The sequence below is a fragment of the Ranitomeya imitator genome, chromosome 3, assembly GCF_032444005.1.
Source record: "Ranitomeya imitator isolate aRanImi1 chromosome 3, aRanImi1.pri, whole genome shotgun sequence".
NCBI classification, from domain to species: domain Eukaryota; kingdom Metazoa; phylum Chordata; class Amphibia; order Anura; family Dendrobatidae; genus Ranitomeya; species Ranitomeya imitator.
Window position 1 is genome coordinate 301,349,265 of NC_091284.1, and position 27,991 is coordinate 301,377,255.

The 27,991-nt window shown below is 45.0% G+C and overlaps 1 protein-coding gene across 3 annotated transcripts in view; it reads left to right on the forward strand.

The window, feature by feature from the left end:
* The window catches only part of BLTP3A (bridge-like lipid transfer protein family member 3A), a 1,189,163-nt gene that overhangs the window by 124,223 nt on the left and 1,036,949 nt on the right, over positions 1-27,991 (forward strand). For all 3 annotated transcript variants that reach the window (XM_069756570.1, XM_069756572.1, XM_069756571.1), the window contains one exon: positions 22,543-22,707. In XM_069756570.1, coding sequence (XP_069612671.1) covers positions 22,543-22,707 — 165 coding nt within the window. The remainder of the gene's footprint in view (positions 1-22,542; positions 22,708-27,991) is intronic.

Genomic DNA, 27,991 nt, shown 5'->3' on the forward strand with positions numbered 1-27,991 from the left:
AGAAGCTAAGTGCCTGCTTGTTTTTCTCTGGTTTGCTATTTTTCTGTCCAGCTTGCTATTTTGTTTGTTGTCTTGCTTGCTGGAAGCTCTGGGACGCAGAGGGAGCGCCTCCGCACCGTGAGTCGGTGCGGAGGGTATTTTTGCGCCCTCTGCGTGGTCTTTTTGTAGGTTTTTGTGCTGACCACAAAGCTACCTTTCCTATCCTTGGTCTGTTCAGTAAGTCGGGCCTCACTTTGCTAAATCTATTTCATCTCTGTGTTTGTATTTTCATCTTTACTCACAGTCATTATATGTGGGGGGCTGCCTTTTCCTTTGGGGAATTTCTCTGAGGCAAGGTAGGCTTTATTTTTCTATCTTCAGGGCTAGCTAGTTCCTTAGGCTGTGCCGAGTTGCATAGGGAGCGTTAGGAGCAATCCACGGCTATTTCTAGTGTGTGTGATAGGATTAGGGATTGCTGTCAGCAGAGTTCCCACGTCCCAGAGCTCGTCCTATATTATCAGTAACTATCAGGTCATTCCGTGTGCTCTTAGCCACCAGGTCCATTATTGTCCTGACCACCAGGTCATAGCAGTTGTGGTTTTCCCTTGCAGCCTTTGCAGATCCCTATTCCTTTAAGGTGCATTGATGCTACACCCTTGGCTAAAAATAAGCCCCAGTTTTGGACACAGGTGACCATGCGCATGGCGCCAGCCCATCAGGAAGATTGTCGATTTCTGGTGTTTCATAACTTGCATGATGCTATCGTGCTGGGTTTTCCATGGTTGCAGGTACATAATCCTGTGTTGGACTGGAAGTCCATGTCTGTGACTAGTTGGGGTTGTCAGGGGGTTCATAATGATGTTCCTTTGATGTCAATCTCCTCTTCTTCACCTTCTGAAATTCCAGAGTTTTTGTCTGATTTTCAGGATGTATTCGATGAGCCCAAGTCCAGTTCCCTTCCACCACACAGGGACTGCGATTGTGCTATTGACTTGATTCCAGGCTGTAAGTTTCCTAAGGGTCAACTTTTTAATCTATCTGTGCCTGAACATACCGCCATGCGGAGCTATATTAAGGAGTCTTTGGAGAAAGGGCATATTCGGCCATCTTCTTCACCGTTGGGAGCGGGTTTCTTTTTTGTTGCTAAAAAAGATGGTTCCTTGAGACCCTGTATTGATTATCACCTCTTGAATAAAATCACGGTCAAGTTTCAATACCCTTTACCTTTGCTTTCCGATTTGTTTGCTAGGATTAAGGGAGCTAGTTGGTTTACGAAGATTGACCTTCGCGGGGCATATAATCTTGTTCGTATTAAGCAGGGTGATGAATGGAAAACTGCGTTTAATACGCCCGAAGGCCATTTTGAATACCTTGTGATGCCATTCGGACTCTCTAATGCTCCATCTGTTTTTCAGTCCTTCATGCATGATATCTTCCGGACTTATCTTGATAAATTCTTGATTGTATATTTGGACGATATTTTGATTTTTTCCGATGATTGGGAGTCTCATGTGCAACAGGTCAGGATGGTATTTCAGATCCTTCGTGACAATGCCCTGTTTGTGAAAGGGTCTAAGTGTCTCTTTGGGGTGCAGAAAGTCTCTTTTTTGGGCTTAAGGTTCAGGCCATTCATGATTGGATTCAGCCCACATCCATGAAGAGCCTTCAGAAATTTTGGGGTTTTGCAAATTTTTATCGCCGTTTCATTGCTAATTTTTCCAGCGTGGTTAAACCCTTGACCGATTTGACGAAGAAAGGCGCTGATGTGGCGAATTGGTCCTCTGCGGCTGTCTCTGCCTTTCAGGAGCTTAAACGTCAATTTACTTCTGCTCCAGTGTTGCGCCAACCGGATGTTTCTCTTCCGTTTCAGGTTGAGGTTGACGCTTCTGAGATTGGGGCAGGGGCCGTTTTGTCTCAGAGGGATCCTGTTGGTTCCTTAATGAAACCGTGTGCCTTCTTCTCCCGTAAGTTTTCGCCTGCTGAACGCAATTATGATGTCGGCAATCGGGAGTTGTTGGCTATGAAGTGGGCGTTTGAGGAGTGGCGACATTGGCTTGAGGGAGCTAAGCACCGTATTGTGGTCTTGACCGATCATAAGAATTTGATTTACCTCGAGTCTGCCAAACGGCTGAATCCTAGACAGGCTCGATGGTCCTTGTTTTTTTCCCGTTTTGATTTCGTGGTCTCGTACCTTCCGGGTTCTAAGAACATTAAGGCTGATGCCCTCTCTAGGAGTTTTTTGCCTGATTCTCCTGAGGTCTTAGAACCGGTCGGTATTCTGAAAGAAGGGGTGGTCCTTTCTGCCATTTCCCCTTATTTACGACGGGTTCTTCAGGAATTTCAGGCTGATAAACCTGACCACTGTCCTGTGGGGAAACTGTTTGTTCCTGACAGATGGACTAGTAGAGTGATTTCTGAGGTTCACTGTTCCGTGTTGGCCGGTCATCCTGGCATTTTTGGTACCAGAGATTTGGTTGGTAGGTCCTTTTGGTGGCCTTCATTGTCACGTGATGTGCGTTCTTTTGTGCAGTCCTGTGGGACTTGTGCGCGGGCCAAGCCTTGTTGTTCCCGTGCTAGTGGGTTGCTTTTGCCATTGCCAGTCCCTGAGAGGCCCTGGACGCATATTTTGATGGATGTTATTTCTGATCTTCCGGTTTCCCAGAAGATGTCTGTTATCTGGGTTGTTTGTGACCGGTTCTCTAAGATGGTTCATTTGGTGCCCTTACCTAAATTGCCTTCCTCTTCAGATTTGGTTCCGTTGTTCTTTCAGCATGTGGTTCGTTTGCATGGTATTCCGGAGAATATTCTGTCCGACAGAGGTTCCCAGTTTGTTTCTAGGTTTTGGCGGGCCTTTTGTGCTAGGCTGGGCATTGATTTGTCTTTTTCTTCTGCGTTTCATCCTCAGACAAATGGCCAGACCGAGCGAACTAATCAGACCTTGGAGACTTATATGAGATGCTTTGTGTCTGCTGATCAGGATGATTGGGTGGCCTTCTTGCCATTGGCCGAGTTTACCCTTAATAATCGGTCTAGTTCTGCTACATTGGTTTCGCCTTTCTTTTGTAATTTTGGTTTTCATCCTCGTTTTTCTTCTGGGCAGGTTGAGCCTTCTGACTGTCCTGGTGTGGATTCTGTGGTTGACATGTTGCAGCAGATTTGGGCTCATGTGGTGGACAATTTGGTGTTGTCTCAGGAGGAGGCTCAACGTTTTGCTAACCGTCGTCGGTGTGTTGGTTCCCGGCTTCGGGTTGGGGATCTGGTCTGGTTGTCTTCCCGTCATGTTCCTATGAAGGTTTCTTCTCCTAAGTTTAAGCCTCGGTTTATTGGTCCTTATAGGATTTCTGAGATTATTAATCCGGTGTCTTTTCGACTGGCGCTTCCGGCCTCTTTTGCGATCCATAATGTCTTCCATAGATCTTTATTGCGGAAATATGTGGAGCCCGTTGTTCCCTCTGTTGATCCTCTGGCCCCTGTGTTGGTTGATGGGGAGTTGGAATATGTTGTTGAGAAGATTTTGGATTCCCGTTTTTTGAGGCGGAAGCTTCAGTACCTTGTCAAATGGAAGGGTTATGGCCAGGAGGATAATTCTTGGGTTTTTGCCTCTGATGTCCATGCCGCTGATTTGGTTCGTGCCTTTCATCTGTCTCATCCTGATCGGCCTGGGGGCTCTGGGGAGGGTTCGGTGACCCCTCCTCAAGGGGGGGTACTGTTGTGAATTCTGCTTTTGGGCTCCCTCCGGTGGTTGTAGGTGGTAATGCAGTTGTCCCTGGGCTGCAGTCCTGGACAGGTGTATCTGCTGATTGCAATTCTGACTGGGGTATTTAGGTTTGCAGGACTCATTAGTCCTTGCCAGTTGTCAATGTTTCTTGGGAAGTGTTGGATCTCTGTCTGGCTTCTCCTGCTTAGCTGCCAATTCAGCAAAGATAAGTGTCTGTTTCTTTTTCTATGGCACACAAGCTGTGTGCTTGTTTTTTGATTGTATTCCTGCTCTGAGTGTAGGAGTCTCTGGAGTTGCAGATATACGTTCCACGTCTTTAGTTAGATGGAGGAATTTTTTGTATAATCTGCTGTGGATATTTTTGGAAGGGTTTTAATACTGACCGCACAGTACTCTGTCCTATCCATTCCCATTTTAGCTAGAGTGGCCTCTTGTGCTAAATCCTGTTTTCTGCCTGTGTATGTCTTTCCTCTCCTACTCACAGCCAATATTTGTGGTGGGCTGCCTATCCTTTGGGGTTCTGCTCTGAGGCAAGGTAGAATTCCTATTTCCATCTATAGGGGTATTTAGTCCTCCGGCTATGTCGAGGTGTCTAGGGTTTGTTAGGTACACCCCATGGCTACTTCTAGTTGCGGTGTTAAGATCAGGATTTGCGGTCAGTATAGTTACCACCTACTCCAGTGAAAGTTTTCATGCTGCTCCAAGGTCACCGGATCATAACAATCAGTGTCCATAGCAGAGCTCTGCTCTCTCAGGCCTGTGGGTACACAGGCTATGCAATGGACACAGAAAGGCTTCTCCCTCTCAAGACACAGACCACTCTGTAGTTTCCAACCTGGACACAAGGAAGTCTGTCCACACTGACAGACTCCCAAACACTCACTCCCATGTGCAAAACACACCTCCATTACATAGTTGTAACCACACCCATGTACGTATCGCATGGATAGTCAGGTGATCATGACATCACCGCAGGTCCTCAAACACACAACCATCTTAGGTGTTCAAACACACCCCTTTGGGTGGTTTTGTAGGTGACTGGACCCACCCATCTCTCCAATCACCTGGAAGCCTTCCAAATGTAGAACAAATCCCTCAGCAGTAGATCTGCTGAGCAAAACACCGCCCAGGCTTCCATCACAAGGCCACCCACCTCTGCGATACATACCGCCCATTAATCACATGACCAGTCGCCATACAACAGTGTGCATATAAGCGCAGTCTGCCACAGTTTTGTGTACTTCTTAGGCTGCCGTCACACTAGCAGTATTTGATCAGTATTTTACATCAGTATTTGTAAGCCAAAACCAGGAGTGGGTGATAAAAGCAGAAGTGGTGCATATGTTTCTATTATACTTTTCCTCTGATTGTTCCACTCCTGGTTTTGGCTTACAAATACTGATGTAAAATACTGACCAAATACTGCTAATGTGACGACAGCCTTAAAAGAAGGAAACCACTGAACAGAGGCCAGACAGAGTCCAGAGTAACTCTGCTGCATCATTATAGTAAATGGATCCCTTGGAGATTTCATCTGAATTGCATCACTCGAAGATTTAGATGGAAACCCTAATGTAAGTGCTCAGCATAAATGTGATCCCAATCTCTATGTAAAATGTTCCCAAAAAAAGCTTCAGCTCAATCCATAAAAATAGAAAGTCCCCACTCATGTCCGTCACCCGTCAATGGAAATATAGAGTCTGTAGAAAAATAGAAAGAGTCCAGAACACTGTTGTGCCTATGTATCACCACTTCCTCAGATACAAAGTGCTGCTGAATGCTGCTGCTGTGCCATATTTGCCATTTATAGACGCTGGGTGCATTTAAAAAGAATGTAAATCCAAGAAAAAGAAAAAACAGAAATGCACTCACCGGTCTCTTGTCATTGAGACCCGTAGAAGCGCGGCAGCGTGAAACGGCCATCGTCTTTTGTCCACGTTCTCCCCAAGTGTGCCTGCACATGTTCTGAATAAAGGACTATCGCACAAGAGACCGGTGAGTGCATTTCTGTTTTTTCTTTTTCTTAGAAATATAGAGTGCTTTCACGTCACTGGTAGTACACAAGCTGTGGAAAAGCGCTATAGCTCCAGTGAATTCTGCGCTCCCAAATTCAAATCCCCCTCCATTCTGAGCCCCAGTGTATCTAAACCACATTTATCGACCACATATTTGGCATTTCTGTAGTGATGAGATCCCGCCTTATTTATGGGTGCATGTCTCCAGAAGCATAAGCTGGGTATAACATACTGGTCACTACAATGGCAGTTTGCAATTTACTCAGCAACATCCACTACTGCTTGTTTCTGGAAAACACCCTTGGAGTCAAAATCGTTACTACACCTGTAGATAAATTCCTAAAGAGGTATAATTTCCAAAATGAGATCACTTGAGTGGCGATTCTGCTTTTCTATCACTTAGGAGCTCTGTATATAGAGTCTGCAAACTGTTCTAGGAAAATCTGCACTGCAGGAGTTAAATAGCAGTCTGTCCCTCCCGAGTCTCTTCACAGTACCGTACTGCCACGTATGGGGTATTTCTACATTCAGCAGAAATTATGGGACACATTTTGGTGCCAATGTTACCCATTTTTCCTTGTGAAAATGTAAAATCTGGGTCTAAAACTAAATTTTTTTGGTACAAATGTAATTATTTTTTCATCATTGCTCAATGGTATAAAAATTTGCGACACACCTGTGACCTGAGATTAATTTACCTAGTGGTGTAGTTTGTAAATTGTGGTAACTTATGAGTCATTCTGCTACCTCTTGGGACCCACAAGCCATAACAATAAAATCTGCGCTATATTATGGCGCTCCTTCCCTTCTTAGTTTTGCACTGTGCCTGAAAAGTATTTCCCGTTTACATGTAGGGTATTGGAGTACTCAGGAGAAGTTTTTACAACAAACTGAGGTCCATTTTTTCCTATTGGCCCTTAGAGAAATTAAAAACTTGGGTATAAAACAACATTTTAGTGGTAAAAATGTAATTATTCTTTATTCACCGCCCAATAGTATAATATGAAATTCTGTGAGACACATGTGGTGTCAATATGATCACTGCATCCCTAGATGAATTCTTTGGAGAGTGTAGTTTGTAAAATGAGGTCATATATGGTGCGGGGTTTCTGCTGTTCTGGCACCTCAGGTGCTCTGCCAATGTGACATGGCCCCCTCAAACCAGTAGAGCAAATTCTGAACTCTAATATGGCTCTTCTTCCGCTCTGAGCATTGCACTGTGCCTCAAAAGTAGTTTTCGACTACTATGGGGTATTGCCATACAAATTTAGAGGTCCGTTTTCTCTTAGGCTAGGTTCACATTGCGTTAGGGCAGTCTGTTTAGCGCATAGCGCAATGGACTGCGCTAACGCAATGTCCCAAAAGGGATCGTGTTTGCCGATCCCGCTAGCGCAGATGCCCGATCTGCGCTAGCGAGGAACGGACCGCGAACGCTCGAAGCACGAAGATGTGGAGTAGTGACGTAACCTCCAAAATTAAGTTGTGCTCAATACCCTTTAAAGGTGACTACCTATTTGGCCCCTCTCTAGATGAAATTCTAGAAAAGACAACAGATAGGAAAAAGGCCCTTCCAGAGCAAAAGCCTATCAGGAAGCGTTTTTTCGTGCCCCCCAGTTAAGAACACCTCAAACAAGAGGTAAAGGTAAAACGGGGAGATGGAGCTATGCCAAAGGGAGAGGAAAAAATATCCTCATTCCCCAGCAGCAGCAACAGCAGCAGGACAAATGACTCCATCCCGGTGGGGGGGATGCTCGCAAAACTCGTCCATCACTGGCGGGCCATCTCCGAATCCCAGTGGATTTTCAACATAATATAAGAGGGCCTTCTGATAGAATTCTTATCCCCCCCCCTCTTGGAGTCTGCGGATTACCTCCCCGTCGTCTCAGATTTTTCAGTGATAATGACAGGTCTGAGAGACCTGCTAAAATCAAATGCAATTTCTCAGATACCCCCAGAAGAATGGGGTGTAGGACATTATTCCCGATTATTCCTGGTAAAAAAACCAACAGGAGAACCAAGAGTCATAATAAACCTGAAAGAGCTGAATCGGCATATTGTATACCACAGATTCAAGATGGAATCCGTGAAGTCTGCCGTTTCCCCAATAGGTCCAGGATTTTTTACGGTAACAATAGACCTAAAAGACGCTTATTTTCATGTGCCCATTCACCCCCGTCACAGAAAATTTCTCAGGTTTGCGATTCAGTTCAATCAACGGGTGATTCACTTTCAGTTCAACGTGCTCCCTTTTGGAATCTCTTCAGCTCCAAGAGTTTTCTCAAGGATAATGGCAGAGACAGTGTCTCATATCCGCAGACAGGGAATCTGTATCATCCCTTACCTGGACGATCTGCTGCTAATAGCCCCTTCAGTTTAGACTCTCACATATCATGTTGCGAGAACCCTGGACATTCTCAAGACATTAGGGTTCGTCCCGAATTTAAAAAAAATCTCAATTACAGCCTTCTAGAACAAGAAGGTTCCTGGGAGTTCTAATGGACTCGGTGAGACAGAAGTCTTTTCTCCCGGAAGACCATCTTCGGGCCCTAACAAAAAAGGGGATAGACTTCAGAGAAAGCAGATCTCCGACTATACAGGAAAGTATGTCGGTCCTGGGCTCCATGACGGCATGTATCCAGTCAGTGTCATGGGCTCAGGCCCATTCCAGAGTCCTCCAGGCCCACATTCTTGCAAACTGGGATGGAAATCCAGGTTCCCTAAACAGAAGAGTGTTTACCCCAGGTCGAGTGAAGGCATCGCTTGCATGGTGGTTGAACCCCAGAAATATTTGCAGGGGGGTAAGCTGGTCACAATCTCCTCTTGTGACAATCACAACAGACGCCAGCAAGCGGGGTTGGGGAGCAGTAATCTTGCATACTCCATTTCAGGGTCTCAGGAGTCAGACAATAAGTGCCAGATCCACCAATTTCAGGGAACTGAAAGCAGTGGAGGAGCCCCTCAAAGCAGCAAGCAGTTTAATTTCAGGAAAACATGTCCAGATTTACTCGGACAACACAACTACGGTCGCCCATCTCAAACATCAGGGGAGCTCAAAATTCAACAGCTTGGCAGGCATCTCAAGTCGAATTTTTAGCTGGGCAGAAAAAAACCTCTCCCTCACAGCAGTCAATCTGAAGGGGTCATCAAACCTCCAGGCGAATTTCCTGAGTCAACAGGACATTCAACCTGGGGAGTGGAGTCTGAACAGAAGAACTTTCAGGATGCTGGTGGACAAATGGGGCCTTCTGGAGATAGATCTCTTTGCCTCAGGTCAGAATGCCTAAGTAAAGACCTTTTTTTCCCTAAATCCCAGGGACAATCCCAGAGAGATGCCATGGTTCAGACGTGGAACTTTCGACTGGCATACGATTTCCCATCAGTTCCTCTGTTGGCGAAAGTCCTGCGGAAGATACGAGAGGAACAGGTACCTACCATACTGGTAGCCCCAGCATGGCCGAAGAGGAGTTGGTTCAACCTCATTGTCGAACTGCATATAGACAGGCCAATTCTCTTACCAGTGGATGCCGATCTTCTCATTCAGGGGTCCTTTCAACATTGCAACCCCCGGAAATGGAACCTAGCAGCCTGGCTCCTGAAACCCAAGTCCTTAAGGCGGGGAGGACTATCGGATGCAGTAATTTCAACCTTACAAAAATCCAGGAAACCTGTCACAAATGCAATCTACAGTAAGGTGTGGAAGGCCTTCTCCACCTTTTGTCTTCCTAGTACTCTCCGTCCAAATATATAAAAAATTTTAGACTTTCTTCAGGGCGGTTTAGAGTTAGGGCTTAGACCTAGCACATTGAAGGTTTAAGTCTCTGCTCTCAGTGCTGTTTTCGATCAGGAGCTGGCCAACCATTGTTGGATCAAGAGATTTATGGTATCATCTCTCAGATTGCAACCTGGGAAACAACCCGTGGTTCCCTCTTGGGATTTAAACCTGGTCCTCAAGGGTCTCACTCAAGCACCGTTTGAGCCCCTGTCTTCTTGCTCTCCTCAATTTCTATCATACAAAGCGGCCTTTCTAGTGGCAGTAACCACTGCAAGAAGGGTGGGAGAGCTTCAATCCTTATCAGTAAGAGAACCCTACTTGGTGATAACAGACAACTCCATAAATCTCCGTCTGGATCCCTTTTTTCTACCTAAAGTGGTGTCTGATTTTCACCGATCTCAGAAAATCATCCTTCCCACTTTCTGTCAGAATCCGACAAACTCTAGAGAGGAAGAATTCCATACTCTTGACGTTAGACATATCATCATACACTACCTTGAACAGACAAACTCTTTCAGGACTGACCAAAACCTGTTTTTCCATATGTCAGGTCAGAAAAAAGGGAAGAAGGTGGCAAAAAGCACCATCTCTAGCTGGATTAAAAGGGCTATTCAAGAAGCATATCTAGCTCAAAAGCTAACACCGCCAACTGGAGTCAGGGCTCACTCTAAAAGATCTACATCAACTTCATGGGCTGAACGAGCGGGCGCTTCCATCGAGCAGATCTGCAGGGCCGCAACTTGGTCTTCACCACATACATTTACCAAACACTATAGATTGGACTTATTGTCCAACCGGGATCTAGTCTTTGGCCGGAAAGTTCTCCAGGCTATTGTCCCCCCTAGTGCTGAATTGGTTGGTACTCCTCCTATGCCGTCGTGGAAGGTGACTAGAGAAAATAGAATTAGTTCTTACCGGTAATTCGGTTTCTAGGAGCCTTCCACGACAGCATTAATTCTCTCCCTTCCTTTGGATTTATCCTGGGTTTATTAAGGTAGCTAGTGCTATGGTATACGTTTTTTCCTTCCATGTTGCTTCTGCTGCTGTGAAACACCTGAAGGGTTAATCAACTTCTTGAATGTGGTTTTGAGCAGCTTGAGGGGTGCAGTTTTTAGAATGGTGTCACTTTTGGGTATTTTCTGCCATATAGACCCCTCAAAATGACTTCAAATGTGAGGTGGTCCCTAAAAAAAATGGTTTTGTAAATTTTGTTGTAAAAATGAGAAATTGCTGGTCAAATTTTAACCCTTGTACAAGGGTTAAAATTTGACCAGCAATTTCTCATTTTTACAACAAAATTTACAAAACCATTTTTTTTAGGGACCACCTCACATTTGAAGTCATTCACATACACATTTGAAGTTACAAACTTCCTAGAACAAAAAAAATTTTGTTTCCAAAATTGTGCTGATGTAAAGTAGACATGTGGGTAATGTTTTTTATTAACTATATTGTGTCACTTAACTCTATGGTTTAACAGAATAAAAATTCAAAGTTGGAAAATTGCGAAATTTTCAAAATTTTCGCCAAATTTCCGTTTTTTTCACAAATAAACGCAAGTTATATCGAAGAAATTGTACCACTATCATGAAGTACTATATGTTACAAGAAAACAATCTCAGAATCGCCAAGATCCGTTGAAGCGTTCCAGAGTTATAACCTCATAAAGGGACAGTGGTCAGAATTGTAAAAATTGGCCCGGTCATTAACGTGCAAACCACCCTTGGGGGTAAAGGGGTTAATAGGTGGTGTGCGGATTTTTTGGGTGGCTTCTTTTTTCTTCTTTTCCTTTGATAGTAAATTAGAATACTTAACAAAAAACACCTGCAAAAGCTTCCTAAGCGTTTAAAAAGCTCCCTTAGTCTGTTTCAGTAAACTCCACAATCATGGAGAAGACTGATGACTTGACAGATGTCCAGAAGGCAGTCATTGACACACTCCACAAGGAAGGTAAAGCAGAAAAGGTCATTGCTAACAAAGCTGGCTGTTCACAGAGTGCTGTATCAAAGCACATTAATGGAAAGTTGAGTGGAAGGAAAAAGTGTGGTAGAAAAAGGTACACAAGCAGCAGGGATAACCACAGCCTTGAAAGGATGGTTAAGAAAAGGCCATTCAAAAATTTGGGTAAAGTCGCCAGGAGTGGACTGATGCTACAAGGACATGGGCTACAAGTGTCGCATTCCTTTTGTGAAGCCAGTCATGAGCAGTTGACAACGCCAGAAGCGTCTTACCTGGGCAAAGGAGAAAAAGAACTAGACTGTTGCTCAGTGGGTGGTCTAAGGTGTTGTTTCCAGATGAAAGTAAATTTGCATTTCATTTGGAAATCAAGGTCCCAGAGTCTGGAAGAAGAATGGAGAGGCACACAATCAAAGCTGCTTGAGGTCTAGTGTGAAGATTCCACAATCAGTGATGGTTTGGGGAGCTGTTATGGACCTGGTGGTTAGGAGCACCCGGAACGACCTGATGGTTAAACTCACACAGGACAAGCTCTGGGAAGTGGGAGCTCTGTTGACTGCAACCCCTAATCCTATCACACAACTAGAAATAGCCATGGAGCGTACCTAACTCTGCCTAGACGCCTCTTCACAGCCTAAGAGCTAACTAGCCCTAAAGATAGAAAATAAAGCCTACCTTGCCTCAGAGAAATTCCCCAAAGGAAAAGGCAGCCCCCCACATATATTGACTGTGAGTTAAGATGAAAGTCACAAACACAGAAATGAAACAGGTTTCAGCAAAGGGAGGCCAGACTTACTAAACAGACTGAGGACAGGAAAGGTATCTTTGCGGTCAGCACAAAAACTACAAAAAGACCACGCAGAGTGTGCAAAAAGACCTCCGCACCGACTCGAGGTGCCACTCTGCATCCCAGAGCTTCCAGCTAGCAAGGCAAAATCATGATAGCAAGCTGGACAAGGAAACAATGAACAAATAATTAACTAGCAGGGACTTAGCTTCTGCTGGAGTAGACAGGTCACCAGAAAGATCCAAGAGCGAACTGAACCAGTACAAGAACATTGACAGCTGGCATGGAGTAACGATCTGAGTGGAGTTAAATAGAGCAGCCAGCCAAAGAATAAACTACCCACCTGTGGAAGGAACCTCAGAAGCAGCAACTCCACTCACAGCCACCAGAGGGAGTCCATGGACAGAACTCGCCGAAGTACCATTCATGACCACAGGAGGGAGTTCGATAACAGAATTCACAACAGTACCCCCCCTTAAGGAGGGGTCACCGAACCCTCACCAGAGCCCCCAGGCCGATCAGGACGAGCCAAATGAAAGGCACGAACTAGATCGGCAGCATGAACATCAGAGGCAAAAACCCAGGAATTATCTTCCTGACCATAACCCTTCCACTTGACCAGGTACTGGAGTTTCCGTCTCGAAATACGAGAATCCAAAATATTCTCCACCACATACTCCAACTCCCCCTCGACCAACACCTGGGCAGGAGGATCAACGGAGGGAACCATAGGCACCACGTATCTCCGCAATAACGACCTGTGGAACACATTATGGATGGCAAAAGAAGCTGGAAGGGCCAAACGAAATGACACAGGATTGAGAACTTCAGAAATCTTATACGGACCAATGAAACGAGGCTTAAACTTAGGAGAGGACACCTTCATAGGAACATAACGAGACGACAACCAAACCAAATCCCCAACACGAAGTCGGGGACCAACACAGCACCGGCGGTTAGCGAAACGTTGAGCCTTCTCCTAGGACAATGTCAAATTGTCCACCACGAGTCCAAATCTGCTGCAACCTGTCCACCACAGTATCCACACCAGGAAAGTCCGAAGGCTCAACCTGCCCTGAAGAGAAACGAGGATGGAAACCAGAATTACAGAAAAAAGGCGAACCCAAAGTAGCCGAGCTGGCCCGATTATTAAGGGCGAACTCAGCCAAAGGCAAGAAGGACACCCAATCATCCTGATCAGCAGAAACAAAGCATCTCAGATATGTTTCCAAAGTCTGATTAGTTCGTTCGGTTTGGCCATTTGTCTGAGGATGGAAAGCCGAAGAAAAAGACAAATCAATGCCCATCTTAGCACAAAAGGACCGCCAAAACCTCGAAACAAACTGGGAACCTCTGTCCGAGACAATGTTCTCCGGAATGCCATGCAAACGAACCACATGCTGGAAAAACAATGGCACCAAATCAGAGGAGGAAGGCAATTTAGACAAGGGTACCAAATGAACCATCTTAGAGAAGCGATCACAAACCACCCGAATGACCAACATCCTTTGAGAGACAGGGAGATCTGAAATAAAATCCATGGAAATATGCGTCCAGGGCCTCTTCGGGATCGGCAAGGGCAAAAGCAACCCACCGGCACGAGAACAGCAGGGCTTAGCCCGAGCACAAGTCCCACAGGACTGCACAAAAGAACGCACATCCCGTGACAAAGAAGGCCACCAAAAGGATCTAGCCACCAAATCTCTGGTACCAAAGATTCCAGGATGACCCGCCAACACCGAACAATGAACCTCAGAGATAACTCTACTAGTCCATCTATCAGGGACAAATAGTTTCTCCGCTGGACAAAAGTCAGGTCTATCATCCTAAAACTTCTGCAGCACCCGCCGCAAATCAGGGGAAATGGCAGACAAAATTACCCCCTCTTTGAGAATACCCGCCGGCTCAGGAACACCCGGAGAGTCAGGCACAAAACTCCTTGACAGGGCATCAGCCTTCACATTCTTAGAGCCCGGAAGGTACGAAACCACAAAATCAAAACGGGAGAAAAACAGCGACCATCGAGCCTGTCTAGGATTCAACCGTTTGGCAGACTCGAGGTAAGTCAAATTCTTGTGATCCGTCAAAACCACCACGCGATGCTTGGCTCCTTCAAGCCAATGTCGCCACTCCTCGAATGCCCACTTCATGGCCAACAACTCTCGATTGCCAACATCATAATTGCGCTCAGCAGGCGAGAATTTTCTAGAAAAAAAGGCACATGGTTTCATCACCGAGCCATCAGAACTTGTTCGCGACAAAACAGCCCCTGCTCCAATCTCAGAAGCATCAACCTCGACCTGAAACGGGAGCGAAACATCTGGCTGGCAGAACACGGGGGCAGAAGAAAAATGACGCTTCAACTCCTGAAAAGCCTCTACAGCCGCAGAAGACCAATTGACCACATCAGCACCTTTCTTGGTCAAATCAGTCAACGGTTTAGCAACACTAGAAAAATTAGAGATGAAGCGACGGTAAAAATTAGCAAAGCCCAGGAACTTCTGCAGGCTCTTCACAGATGTCGGCTGAGTCCAATCATAAATGGCCTGAACTTTAACAGGGTCCATCTCGATAGTAGAAGGGGAAAAAATGAAACCCAAAAATGAAACCTTCTGAACTCCAAAGAGACATTTTGACCCCTTCAGAAACAAGGAATTCGCACGAAGGACCTGGAACACCATTCTGACCTGCTTCACATGAGACTCCCAATCTTCCGAAAAGACCAAAATATCATCCAAATATACAATCATGAATCTATCCAGGTACTTTCGGAAGATGTCATGCATAAAGGACTGAAACACAGATGGAGCATTAGAAAGCCCGAATGGCATAACCAGGTACTCAAAATGGCCCTCGGGCGTATTAAATGCTGTTTTCCATTCATCGCCCTGTTTAATTCGCACAAGATTATACGCCCCTCGAAGATCTATCTTGGTGAAACAACTAGCCCCCTTAATCCGAGCAAACAAATCAGACAGCAGCGGCAAAGGGTACTGAAATTTGACTGTGATCTTAAGAAGGCGGTAATCAATACAAGGTCTCAAAGAACCATCCTTCTTGGCCACAAAAAAGAACCCTGCTCCCAACGGTGATGACGACGGGCGAATATGACCTTTCTCCAAGGATTCCTTTATATAACTCCGCATAGCGGCGTGCTCTGGCACAGATAAATTAAACTGTCGGCCCTTAGGAAACTTACTACCAGGAATCAAATTAATAGCACAATCGCAATCCCTATGAGGAGGTAGGGCACCGGATTTGGGCTCTTCAAATACATCCCGGTAATCTGACAAAAACTCAGGGACTTCAGAAGGAGTGGAAGGCGAAATTGACAGCAATGGAACATCACCATGTACCCCCTGACAACCCCAGCCGGACACAGACATAGATTTCCAATCCAATACTGGATTATGGACCTGTAGCCATGGCAACCCCAAAACGACCACATCATGCAGATTATGCAACACCAAAAAGCGAATATCCTCCTGATGTGCAGGAGCCATGCACATGGTCAATTGAGTCCAGTACTGAGGCTTATTCTTGGCCAAAGGCGTAGCATCAATTCCTCTCAATGGAATAGGATACTGCAAGGGCTCCAAGAAAAAACCACAGCGCATGGCAAACTCCAAGTCCATCAAATTCAGGGCAACGCCTGAATCCACAAATGCCATAACAGAATAAGACGACAAAGAGCAAATCAGAGTAACGGAGAAAAGAAATTTAGACTGTACCGTACCAATGGTGGCACACTTAGCGAACCGCTTAGTGCGCTTAGGACAATCGGAGATAGCATGAGTGGAATCACCACAGTAAAAACACAGCCCATTCCGACGTCTGTGTTCTTGCCGTTCAGCTCTGGTCAAAGTCCTATCAGATTGCATAGGCTCAGGCCTATGCTCAGAGAATACCGCCAAATGGTGCACAGCTTTGCGCTCACGCAAGCGCCGATCGATCTGAATGGCCAAGGACATAGACTCATTCAGACCAGCAGGCGTGGGAAATCCCACCATGACATCCTTAAGGGCTTCAGAAAGACCCTTTCTGAAAATTGCCGCCAGGGCACACTCATTCCACTGAGTAAGCATAGACCACTTTCTAAACTTCTGACAATACACCTCCGCTTCATCCTGACCCTGACACAAAGCCAGCAAGATTTTGTCTGCCTGATCCACTGAATTTGGTTCATCATAAAGCAATCCAAGCGCCAGAAAAAACGCATCTACATCACTCAATGCAGGATCTCCTGGCGCAAGGGAAAATGCCCAGTCTTGAGGGTCACCATGCAACAAAGAAATAATAATTTTTACTTGTTGAACGGGGTCACCAGAGGAGCAGGGTTTCAAAGCTAGATACAGTTTACAATTATTTTTGAAATTCAGGAACTTAGATCTGTCCCCAGAAAACAAATCAGGAATTGGAATTCTAGGCTCTAACATCGGATTCTGAACCACAAAATCTTGAATGTTTTGTACCCTTGCAGTGAGATGATCCACACAAGAGGACAGACCTTGAATGTCCATATCTACACCTGTGTCCTGAACCACCCAGAGGTTAAGGGGAAAAGAAAGACAAAACACACTGCAGAGAAAAAAAAATGGTCTCAGAACTTCTCTTATCCCTCTATTGAGATGCATTAATACTTTGGGCCAGCTGTACTGTTATGGACCTGGTGGTTAGGAGCACCCGGAACGACCTGATGGTTAAACTCACACAGGACAAGCTCTGGGAAGTGGGAGCTCTGCCTGCTGACTGCAACCCCTAATACTATCACACAACTAGAAATAGCCATGGAGCGTACCTAACTCTGCCTAGACGCCTCTTCACAGCCTAAGAGCTAACTAGCCCTAAAGATAGAAAATAATGCCTACCTTGCCTCAGAGAAATTCCCCAAAGGAAAAGGCAGCCCCCCACATATATTGACTGTGAGTTAAGATGAAAGTCACAAACACAGAAATGAAACAGGTTTCAGCAAAGGGAGGCCAGACTTACTAAACAGACTGAGGATAGGAAAGGTATCTTTGCGGTCAGCACAAAAACGACCACGCAGAGTGTGCAAAAAGACCTCCGCACCGACTCACGGTGCGGAGGTGCCACTCTGCATCCCAGAGCTTCCAGCTAGCAAGGCAAAATCATGATAGCAAGCTGGACAAGGAAACAATGAACAAATAATTAACTAGCAGGGACTTAGCTTCTGCTGGAGTAGACAGGTCACCAGAAAGATCCAAGAGCGAACTGAACCAGTACAAGAACATTGACAGCTGGCATGGAGTAACGATCTGAGTGGAGTTAAATAGAGCAGCCAGCCAAAGAATAAACTACGTCACCTGTGGAAGGAACCTCAGAAGCAGCAGCTCCACTCACAGCCACCAGAGAGAGTCCATGGACAGAACTCGCCGAAGTACCATTCATGACCACAGGAGGGAGTCCGATAACAGAATTCACAACAGGGAGCCATGTCATCTGCTGGCGTAGGTCTACCAGAAACTTTTAGAGCATTTCATGCTTTCCTCTGCCGAAAAGCTTTTTGGAGATGGAAATTTCATTCTCCAGCAGAACTTGGCACCTGTCCACACTGCCAAAAGTACCAATACCTGTATTAAAAACAACGGTATCACTGTGTGTTGATTGGCCAGCAAACTCACCTGACCTTAAAGCCATAAAGAATCTATGGGGTATTGTTGAGGAAGATGAGACACCAGACCCAACAATGCAAACGAGCTGAAGGCTGCTATCAAAGCAACCTGGGCTTCTATAACACCTCAGCAGTACCACAGGCTGATCACCTCCATGCCACACCACATTGATGCAGTAACTGATGCAAAAGGACCCCCGACCAAGTATTGAGTGCATTTACTGAACATACATTTCAGTTGGCCAACATTTTTAAAATAATTTTTCAAACTGGTGTTATAAAGTATTTTAATTTACTGAGATAATGGCTTTTTTGGTTTTCATTGGCTGTAAGCCACAACCATCAACATTAACAGAAATAAACACTTGAAATAGATCACTCTGTTTGTAATGACTCTATATAATATTTGAGTTTCACTTTTTGCATTGTAGAACTGAAATAAATTAACTTTTTGATGATATTGTAATTTTGTGAGAAGCACATGTAGGTCTAAATGATTTTTTTTTGTGAAAGACAAGTAAATGTTTTTTTTTTCTTCCACTTTCCAAAAATTCCTGTAGAGCACCCGATGGGTTAATAAACTTCTTGAATGTGGTTTTAAATACGCTGAGGTGTGCAGTTTTTAGAATGGTGTCATTTTGAGGAATTTTCTGTCATATAGGCCCCTCAGTCACTTCAAATGTGAGGTAGTCCCTAAGAAAAATGGTTTTGCAAATTTTGTTATAAAAATGAGAAATCGCTGGTCAACTTTTAACTTTTCAACTTTTTAACTTCCTAACAAAAAAAACTATGTTTCCAAAATTGTGCTGATGTAAAGGAGACATGTGGGAAATGTTATTTATTAAATATTTTGTGCGATATGATTCTCTGATTTAACCCCTTTACCCCTGAGGGTGGTTTGCTTGTTAATGACCAAGCCAGTTTTTACAATTCTGACCACTGTCCCTTTTTATGACGTAATAACTCTGGAACACTTCAATGGATCCCGGTGATTCTGACATTTTTTTCATGACATATTCATGTTAGTGGTAAAATTTCTTTGATATAACTTGCAATTATATGTTAAAAAACTGGAAATTTGGCAAAAATTTTGCAATTTTCCAACTTTTAATTTTCATGCCCTTAAATTACAAAGATCACATCAGCACAATTTTGGAACCAACATTTTTTTTTGTTAAAAAATTATTTATTTAAATAATTAAAAAATATGGCCCTCTAGTCTAGCTATCCAACCTTGCTGAAGCTGACTGCTGAGGGTCACAGCCCCCAGCTGTGAGTCTTGTATGGCTGGTTACCAAAAATAGGGGGGAACCCACCCCGTTTTTGTTTCTAAATTGCCTTATTTATTTAAAGTGCAGGGGCAGCAGATGAATACTCCAATCCGCCGCTCCTGCTGTCACTGTTATTAGCAGCAGCAGGGGTAGGCTGATGGGAGTAATAGTTCCATCAGCCGCCACTTGCTGTCTCTTTTATTACTTAAATGTAACTCTCATCATTCTACCCTGCTCACTAAAATTGTTTGCAGAGCAGGTAAGAATGATGAGAGCCGTGTTCAGCACCCGGCGCAGGGGAACAGCGCTTACTGTAGCGCTTCTTCCCTGGTGCCCGTCCTTGTGGTACTGATGCGGCACACGGACACTGACATCTCCAGTACCGGAAATATAAGGATGTATGAAAGAGACCTTATAGCGGGTCTTTATGTTTGGCAGCTATCACACACTAAAAGATGTTTTTTATTGAAAAAAATAGTTTTTGCATCACTATATTTTGAGTGCTATAGTTTTTTAACATTTCGGCCGACCGAGTCACGTAAAGGTCTTGCCTTTAGCCGGACGAGTTGACATTTTTATTGGTACCATTTTCAGGCACATGGCATGTTTTTTTATCACTTTCTATTCCGATTTTTGGGAGGCAGAATGAACAAAAACCAGCAATTCATGAATTTCTTTTGGGGGGGGGGGGGGATGTTTATATCCCATGTGTGGTTAAATTGATAAAGCAGTTTTATTCTTCAGGTTAGTACGATTACAGCAATACGTCATTTATATAATTTTTTTATGTTTTGGCGCTTTTATACAATAAAAACTATTTTATATAAAAAAATAATCATTTTTGCATCCCTTTATTCTAAAAGCTATAACTTTTTTATTTTTTTTGCTGATGGAGCTGTATGGGTGCTTGTTTTTTTGCGGGACAAGATGACGTTTTCATGTTTATTTAAATCTGTCTTTTTGATCGCGTGTTATTTTACTTTTTGTTCGGCAGTATGATGATAAAAGCATTGTTTTTTGCCTTGTTTTTTTATGGTGTTCACTAAAGGGGTTACTTTTATTGTTTAGATTTTTTTTACATTGAAATATTTATTTATTGATGGAATAAACATTGATTTTTTATTTTATTTTTTAATATTTTTACTATTATTTAAATTTTTTTTTTACTTTTTTCTAACTTTTTCACTGTGTCCCACTATGGGACAATCATTTTTTGCAGGCTGATCCCTTCTATGGCATGCAGATGAAGCAGCATTGCACTGACAGGGAGACTTGGTGATCATGCACTGCGCATTATCACCAAGTTTCCTAGCTCTGGTGACCTGGATGTCATCATGACTACATCGGGTCACCATGGCAACATCACGCCTTGTCACGCCTCGGGTTCTCCGTTGCAAAGGCGGAGGGGCTGTCAGTCCCTGCGCCGGCTTCTGTAATGCTGCGATCGTATTTGATTGCAGCATTTTGGGGTTTAAAGGGAACCTGTCACCTGAATTTGGCGGGACAGGTTTTGGGTCATATGGGTGGAGTTTTTGGGTGTTTGATTCATCCTTTCCTTACCCGCTGGCTGCATGCTGGCTGCAATATTGGATTGAAGTTCATTCTCTGTCCTCCATAGTACACGCCTGCACAAGGCAAGATTACCCTGCGCAGGCGTGTACCACGGAGGACAGAGAATGAACTTCAATCCAATATTGCAGCCAGCATGCAGCCAGCAGGTAAGGAAAGGGTGAATCAAACACCTGAAAACTCCACCCATATGACCCAAAACCAGTCCCGCCAAATTCAGGTGACAGGTTCACTTTAAAGTGCCGGGAGCATTCTGTTAATGCTCCTGGCACCTAGTGCCGGGAGCCAGCTGTCAGAATCAGCTGACAACCGGCGGCGATCGGCCGCGCTCCCCCCGTGATCATGGCCAATCGCTCAGACGTACTATTCCGTCCATGGTCAAATTGGCCCGGGTCACATGGATGGAATAGTACGTTTGATGTCAGAAAGGGGGTTAAGGGCATAAAAATTAAAAGTTTGAAAATTGCGAATTTTTCAAATTTTTTTTTTTTTCATAAATAAACGCAAGTCATATCAAAGAAATTTTACCGCTAACATAAAATACACTTTATCACGAGAAAACATTCTCAGAATCACCGGGATCCGCTGAAGTGTTCAAGAGCTATGATCTCATAAATTGACAGTGGTCAGAATTGTAAAAATTGGCCTAGTCAAGAAGGTGAAAACAGGCTTCGGGGTGAAGGGGGTTAATAGCATACAATGTGTGAATGCACTGTATTGGGCTTATTTTGAAACATTGTACTTCAATTTAATACTTAAAATTTACAAAATAAGAATTCTTTGTAAGCACATTGGCTGATGCTATCTCCTGATATTGGAATATGAGGCAAAAAAAAAGATAAATAGGCGTGTATATAACAAAAATTAAAAGCAAACTGAAAATTGAAATTGGGCCCATGGATTGACATTCTAAGGGCAGAGACACACTGCCGTATTTCTGGTGTGAGAATCGCATCATAGAACTCTTACTGGCTGTCAGCTCTCCTGACAGATGCATAGTAATCCATCATGCTGTCGTGCTCGGGTCAGGAGAGGTGCCGTCCAGTCCGGGCAGTGCGATGTGATTCTCGCAGGAGAAATACGGCAGTCTGACGCTGCCCTAACAGTGCTTTCCAGTCACTTTAAAGTCAGTGAATTAGGGGGTGCCATTCACTAGGTAGAAAACTGCTGTGTGAGTAGTGGATCTAAGGTAAAAGATTTCACATATATACTAGAATACATCTGATCATTAAAAGGTTTTCTTCCACAACATGAATACTCAGGACTATTTCTGAAAAGTGATCCACTGTTCATATGACTTGTTCATATGATATTTGAGAGCACCATAAGATACAGTACATGTGATTGAAATATACTACATGATTCTATACCACTACTAAGTGTGAAATGACTGCTTTTATCCAAGGGATAAAGGGATGTAAATGGTGTATTGTAAGGGGTTTGCAATCAGTTGTGTTTCTGGTGTTTTTTAAAAAAGGCTAAAAAATGAATTGATTGCAAAAATAGTTTCCATTCATTGCAGGTGCCATAAAGCACACGATCTGTACAGACAGTACAAGAAAGATGAATGTTTCAAAAGTAAAAAGAAAGCAAACCCTATTTTATCGTTTAGATACTGAAATCTAATCAAACTAGATGAAAATATATAAGATGCTCCATTCTATGTGAATTGTCCTATTTTCTTTTTACCATTTATTTTCACCTTATTCCCTAATTTTCTTCTTTCCACTACACAGGATTTCTGTGGGCCTGGAGCAGGCATGTGTTTGTGCTGTATTAATAAAAATTCATGAATAATGAAGTAATTAGGTACTGATGATTTTTTCATTTTTGTTTTCTTTAGACTAAAGATTGTGTGGTCCTGTCCTCCAAACTGTCATTCTTCTTAGATGAGCTGCTTTGGGTTCTCACAGATTCTCAGCTACAGGCATTGCTTTCATACACAAAATCGCTAAGTGAGGCTGTCCAAAAATCAATGAGGCAAAAAAAGGAGATGGACATGGGCCAGGTAAGGAACCTTATTTTTGTAAGAAAAAAAGTATGGGTCACATAAGCTTGTACCTGTAGCTTTATGGTTGAAATATTATTTCTCCTAGTTATCACCATAACAATGCAATGGATAGTCTTCCCCTGACTGGACAGAAAAAAGGTTTAAAGCTTCTTAGTTCTTCCCTGCCTCCATTTTTTTTCCATCCCAAAATGATCCTGGGAGAAACCTCCTGGCCACACTTTTTTTTTTTTTTTTCCTTACCTTCTCCTGTGGAGTGACCAGTGTCAGTGGTCCTAGGATTATTATTATTTATTTATATAGCATCATTGATTCCATGGTGCTTTACATGAGAAGCGGTTACATACAAGATACAGATATCACTTACAGTAAACAAACTAACAATGACAGACTGATACAGAGGGGCGAGGACCCTGCCCTTGCGGACTTACATTCTACAGGATTATGGGGAAGGAGACAGTAGGTTGAGGGTTGCAGGTGCTCCGGTGTTGGTGAGGCGGTAGCTTCGGTAGTGATGAGGAGGCAGCGGGGTCAGTGCAGGCTGTAGGCTTTCCTGAAGAGATGGGTTTTTAGGTTCCGTCTGAAGGATCCGAATGTGGTTGATAGTCGGACATGTTTTGGCAAAGAATTCCAGAGGATGGGGGATATTCGGGAGAAGTCTTGGAGGTGGTTGGATGAGGAGCGAATAAGTGTTGAGGAGAGAAGGAGGTCTTGGGAGGACCGGAGAACACGTGAGGGAAGATATCGGGAGATTAGATCAGAGATATATGGAGGAGACAGGTTGTGGATGGCTTTGTAGGTCAGTATTAGTAATTTGAACTGGATACGCTGAGGGAATGGGAGCCAGTGAAGAGATTTGCAGAGGGGGGAAGCAGAGGAGTAGCGAGGAGAGAGATGAATTAGTCGGGCAGCAGAGTTAAAGGGAACCTGTCACCCCGTTTTTTGAGATTGAGCTATAAATACTGTTAAATAGGGCCTGCGCTGTGTGTTCCTATAGTGTATGTAGTGTACCCCGATTCCCCATGTATGCTGAGAAATAACTTACCAAAGTCGCCGTTTTCGCCTGTCAATCAGGCTGGTCAGGTCGGGAGGGCGTGGTGACATCGCTGGTTCTTCCTCAGCTTTACGTTGGTGGCGTAGTGGCGTAGTGGTGAAGACACAGCGCGCGATCTGCGCTGTCATCCCTTTCGTCGGTGGGGGCGGCCATCTTCCTGGGGCCGCGCGTGCGCAGATCGAGTGCTCTGCTGCACGGGGCTTCAGGAAAATGGCCGCGGGATGCCGCGCGTGCGCATTAGAGATCGCGGCGGCCATTTTCCCAAAGCCGAGTTTGCATCTCGGCTTTGGGAAAATGGCCGCCGCGATCTCTAATGCGCACGCGCGGCATCCCGCGGCCATTTTCCTGAAGCCCCGTGCAGCAGAGCACTCGATCTGCGCACGCGCGGCCCCAGGAAGATGGCCGCCCCCACCGACGAAAGGGATGACAGCGCAGATCGCGCGCTGTGTCTTCACCACTACGCCACTACGCCACCAACGTAAAGCTGAGGAAGAACCAGCGATGTCACCACGCCCTCCCGACCTGACCAGCCTGATTGACAGGCGAAAACGGCGACTTTGGTAAGTTATTTCTCAGCATACATGGGGAATCGGGGTACACTACATACACTATAGGAACACACAGCGCAGGCCCTATTTAACAGTATTTATAGCTCAATCTCAAAAAACGGGGTGACCGGTTCCCTTTAAGGATGGACTGGAGAGGTGCAAGGGTGTTAGCAGGGAGGCCGCAGGAAAGGATGTTGCAGTAGTCAAGGTGGGAGATGATGAGGGCATGCACAAGCATTTTAGTAGATTGACGGTTGAGGAAAGGATGGATTCTGGAGATATTTTTGAGCTGGAGGCGACAGGAGATGGAAAGAGCATGGATGTGCGGTTTGAAGGACAGGGTAGAGTCGAAGGTTACTCCGAGGCAGCGGACTTCCGGTACGGGGGAAAGCATGATGTTATTGATTGCGATAGATAGGTCAGGTAAGGAAGATCTATGGGATGAAGGAAAGATGATGTGTTCAGATTTGTCCACATTGAGTTTGAGGAAGCTAGAGGAGAAGGAAGAGGATATGGCTGAGAGGCACTCTGGGATTCTGGACAGCAGGGCGGTGACGTCTGGGCCAGAGAGGTAGATCTGAGTGTCATCAGCATAGATGTGGTACTGGAATCCATGGGACTTTGAGTTGTCCCAAGCCAAGTGTATAGATTGAGAAGAGTAGGGGTCCTAGAACAGAGCCTTGGGGGACTCCAACAGAGAGAGGGTGGGATGAGGAGGTAGTGTGGGAGTGGGAGACACTGAATGTGGGGTTGGAAAGGTACGAGGAGATCCAGGATAGGGCGAGGTCTTTGATGCCAAAGGAGGAGAGGATCTGTAGTAAGAGGCAGTGGTCAACCGTGTCGAAAGCAGAGGACCGGTCTAGAAGGAGGAGTACAGAGTATTGTCCATTAGCTTTCGCAGTAAGTAGGTCGTTAGTGATTTTGGTCAGGGCTGTCTCGGTAAAGTGATGGGGGCGGAAACCAGATTGTAGATTGTCAAAGAGCTAGAGTTAGATGAGAGGTGGGAGGAAAGTTCAGAGTGGACGTGCTGCTCCAGGAGTTTGGAAGCGAATGGGAGCAATGATATTGGGCAATAGCTGGACATAGCAGTTGGATCGAGAGTTGGCTTTTTAAGAATAGGTGTGATTGTGGCATGTTTGAAAGCAGAAGGGAAGGTGCCAGAAGATAGTGATAAGTTGAAGAGGTGGGTTAGGGATGGAATAAGTGTGGTGGTGAGGTTGGGGAAGAGGTGGGATGGGGTCGAGCACACAGGTGGTGAGGTGCAATTTGGAGAGGAGACAATTAAGCCCCCCTTCAGTGATGTTGGATAGGGAGGTTATTGGGTTTGGGCATTGGTCTGGTATACAAAGGGGATGTGGTGGTTGAACAATGAAGACTTGTCTTGTCTGGTTGATCTTATTTTTAAAGTGTGTGGCAAAGTCCTCAGCAGAGATGAGGGAGCTTGGAGGGGGCAGTGGGGAGCGGAGGAGGGAGTTAAAGGTTTTGAATAACTGTTTGGGGTTGTAGGATAGGGAAAATACGAGGGTTGTGAAGTAGATCTGTTTAGCAGAGGTGAGAGCAGATTTAAAAGCGAGTGTTGCCTGTTTGAATGCAGTGAAGTCGTCTTGCAAGTGTGTTTTCTTCCAACGCCGCTCCGCAACCCTGGACACGTGCCTGAGCTTTTTAGTGGTGTTATTGTGCCAAGGTTGTCTATTGATACGTCGCACTCTGCCATGGACGAGAGGGGCAACTGTGTCAATAGCTGATGCAAGAGTGGCATTATAGAAAGCAGTGGCACTGTCTGTGTCGTGGAGTGAGGATATGAATGCCAGTGGTAGGATAGAGTCAGAGAGTGTGTCGGTGTGTAGGTGTGCAAGGTTTTTGCTGGACATGGATGACTGGTGGGGAGGACAGGGATGAGAAGGTGAGCAGATGGTGGTTGGATAGAGGGAGAGGGGAGGTGGTGAAGTTAGATAGAGAGCAGAGACGGGTGAATACCAGGTTTAATGTATGTCCGTCTGTGTGGGTGGCTGCGGAGGACAACTGAGTAAGTCCAAAGGATGAGGTAAGGAACAGAAGTTTGGAGGCTGTTGACTGAAGAGTATCAATGGGCATGTTGAAGTCACCCATGATGATGGTGGGAATATCAGCAGAGAGAAAGTGAAGAAGCCAGGTGGAGAATTGGTCAATAAAGGCAGTGGCCGGGCCTGGGGGTCGGTATATGATGGCCACTTGGAGGTTGGAGGGAGAGTATATGCGGACAGAATGGACTTCAAAAGAGGGGAGGATAAGGGAGGGTAGAGGTGGGATTGGGTTAAAGGTGCAGTTAGAAGAAAGGAAAAGACCCACTCCTCCACTATGTTTGTTGCCGGGTCAAGGGGTGTGGGTGAAGTGGAGGCCTCCGTAGCACAGCAGGGGAGGCGGTGTCAGAGGGTGTTAGCCATGTTTCTGTGAGGCCAAGGAAGGCAAGATTACGAGAGAGAAAAAGGTCTTGAATCACGTGAAGCTTATTGCAGATTGAGCGGGCATTCCAGAGTGCTCCAGAGAGAGGGAGCAGGGAGGTGGGCGTCAGGGGCATGGGTTTTATGTTGGAAAGTTTGCGGTAGTTCATATTAGATAGGGAGCGATAGGATAGGGTAGTAGTGGGAGGTATGAGCTGTGGGGGTCCCAGGTTGGTAGATATGTCTCCAGCAGTGAGGAAAAGCAGAGAAAGGGAGAGCAGGTGGGAGAAAGAGAGTGGCCGACTTGTTTTAAGTTTTCTTAGGACAGATTTGAGGTTGAGGAGCAGGTCAGCAGAGGAGGACAGGTGGGGAGGTAAGAAGGAAGGGGAGATGATTATTAGGTTAGAGAGTGCTTGGGTTTGTGATAGCGAAGGAGAGAGAGGATTAGTGGAGCAAACACTGGCAAAGGGCATATGTAAACATGGTGAAGGAGTAAGATGTGTTAATAGAAAAGCTAGATACAAGTAATAAGAAGTGCTTATTCCGCAGACATACCCAAAAGAGACAGATCAAAGAGTGGAGTCCTGACCCCTGCCATGACTAACTGCCCTTGAAATAACTGCGGCGTCTTTATGTTTAGCCTCGAAATGCTTTGCTGCAGGAATGCGCGTGCCTAACCCCACACGCGTGCACCTCTTAAAATGCTACTAAATTTATAGGATGGAGTAAAGGATCAAATGAGAGGGATTTTGGGTCCTTATTTGGGATAAATTAGCAATTGGCCAACACCCCAGGGGAGGTTACATGATCAAAGGCACTGAGCCTGGCTGCAACCATATGCTCTAACACCTTGAACATGATAATATCTCCTGTGACCCCAGCATGGATGTACAGCAGTAAGTAATACAATGCAACAAATGAATTTAGCAAACATTCTTCAGGTACATTAAAGGGGAAGGTTGCAGGATGGTAGGCAGCAGATAACAGCGAGTAGAGATGGATTCTCCTTCCTATTATGCAGGTCAATGTGACTGTGTTTCTGCATATGAAGTGTCTCCCAGCAAATATGACTTCAGTCGTGGCCTAGGGGAGCTTGATGCAAGGGACGATAACACGGGTAACCATATCAACGATGCGATATGGTCTTTATTTCTCCTTGAAGCAGTCACTAATTTTAGGAGGAGTTTTGACATTCTTCACTTCATGGGACCTTGCAACACTGTCTTGATGTCCTTGTCCCTTTCCTTTGGCACTGACATCAA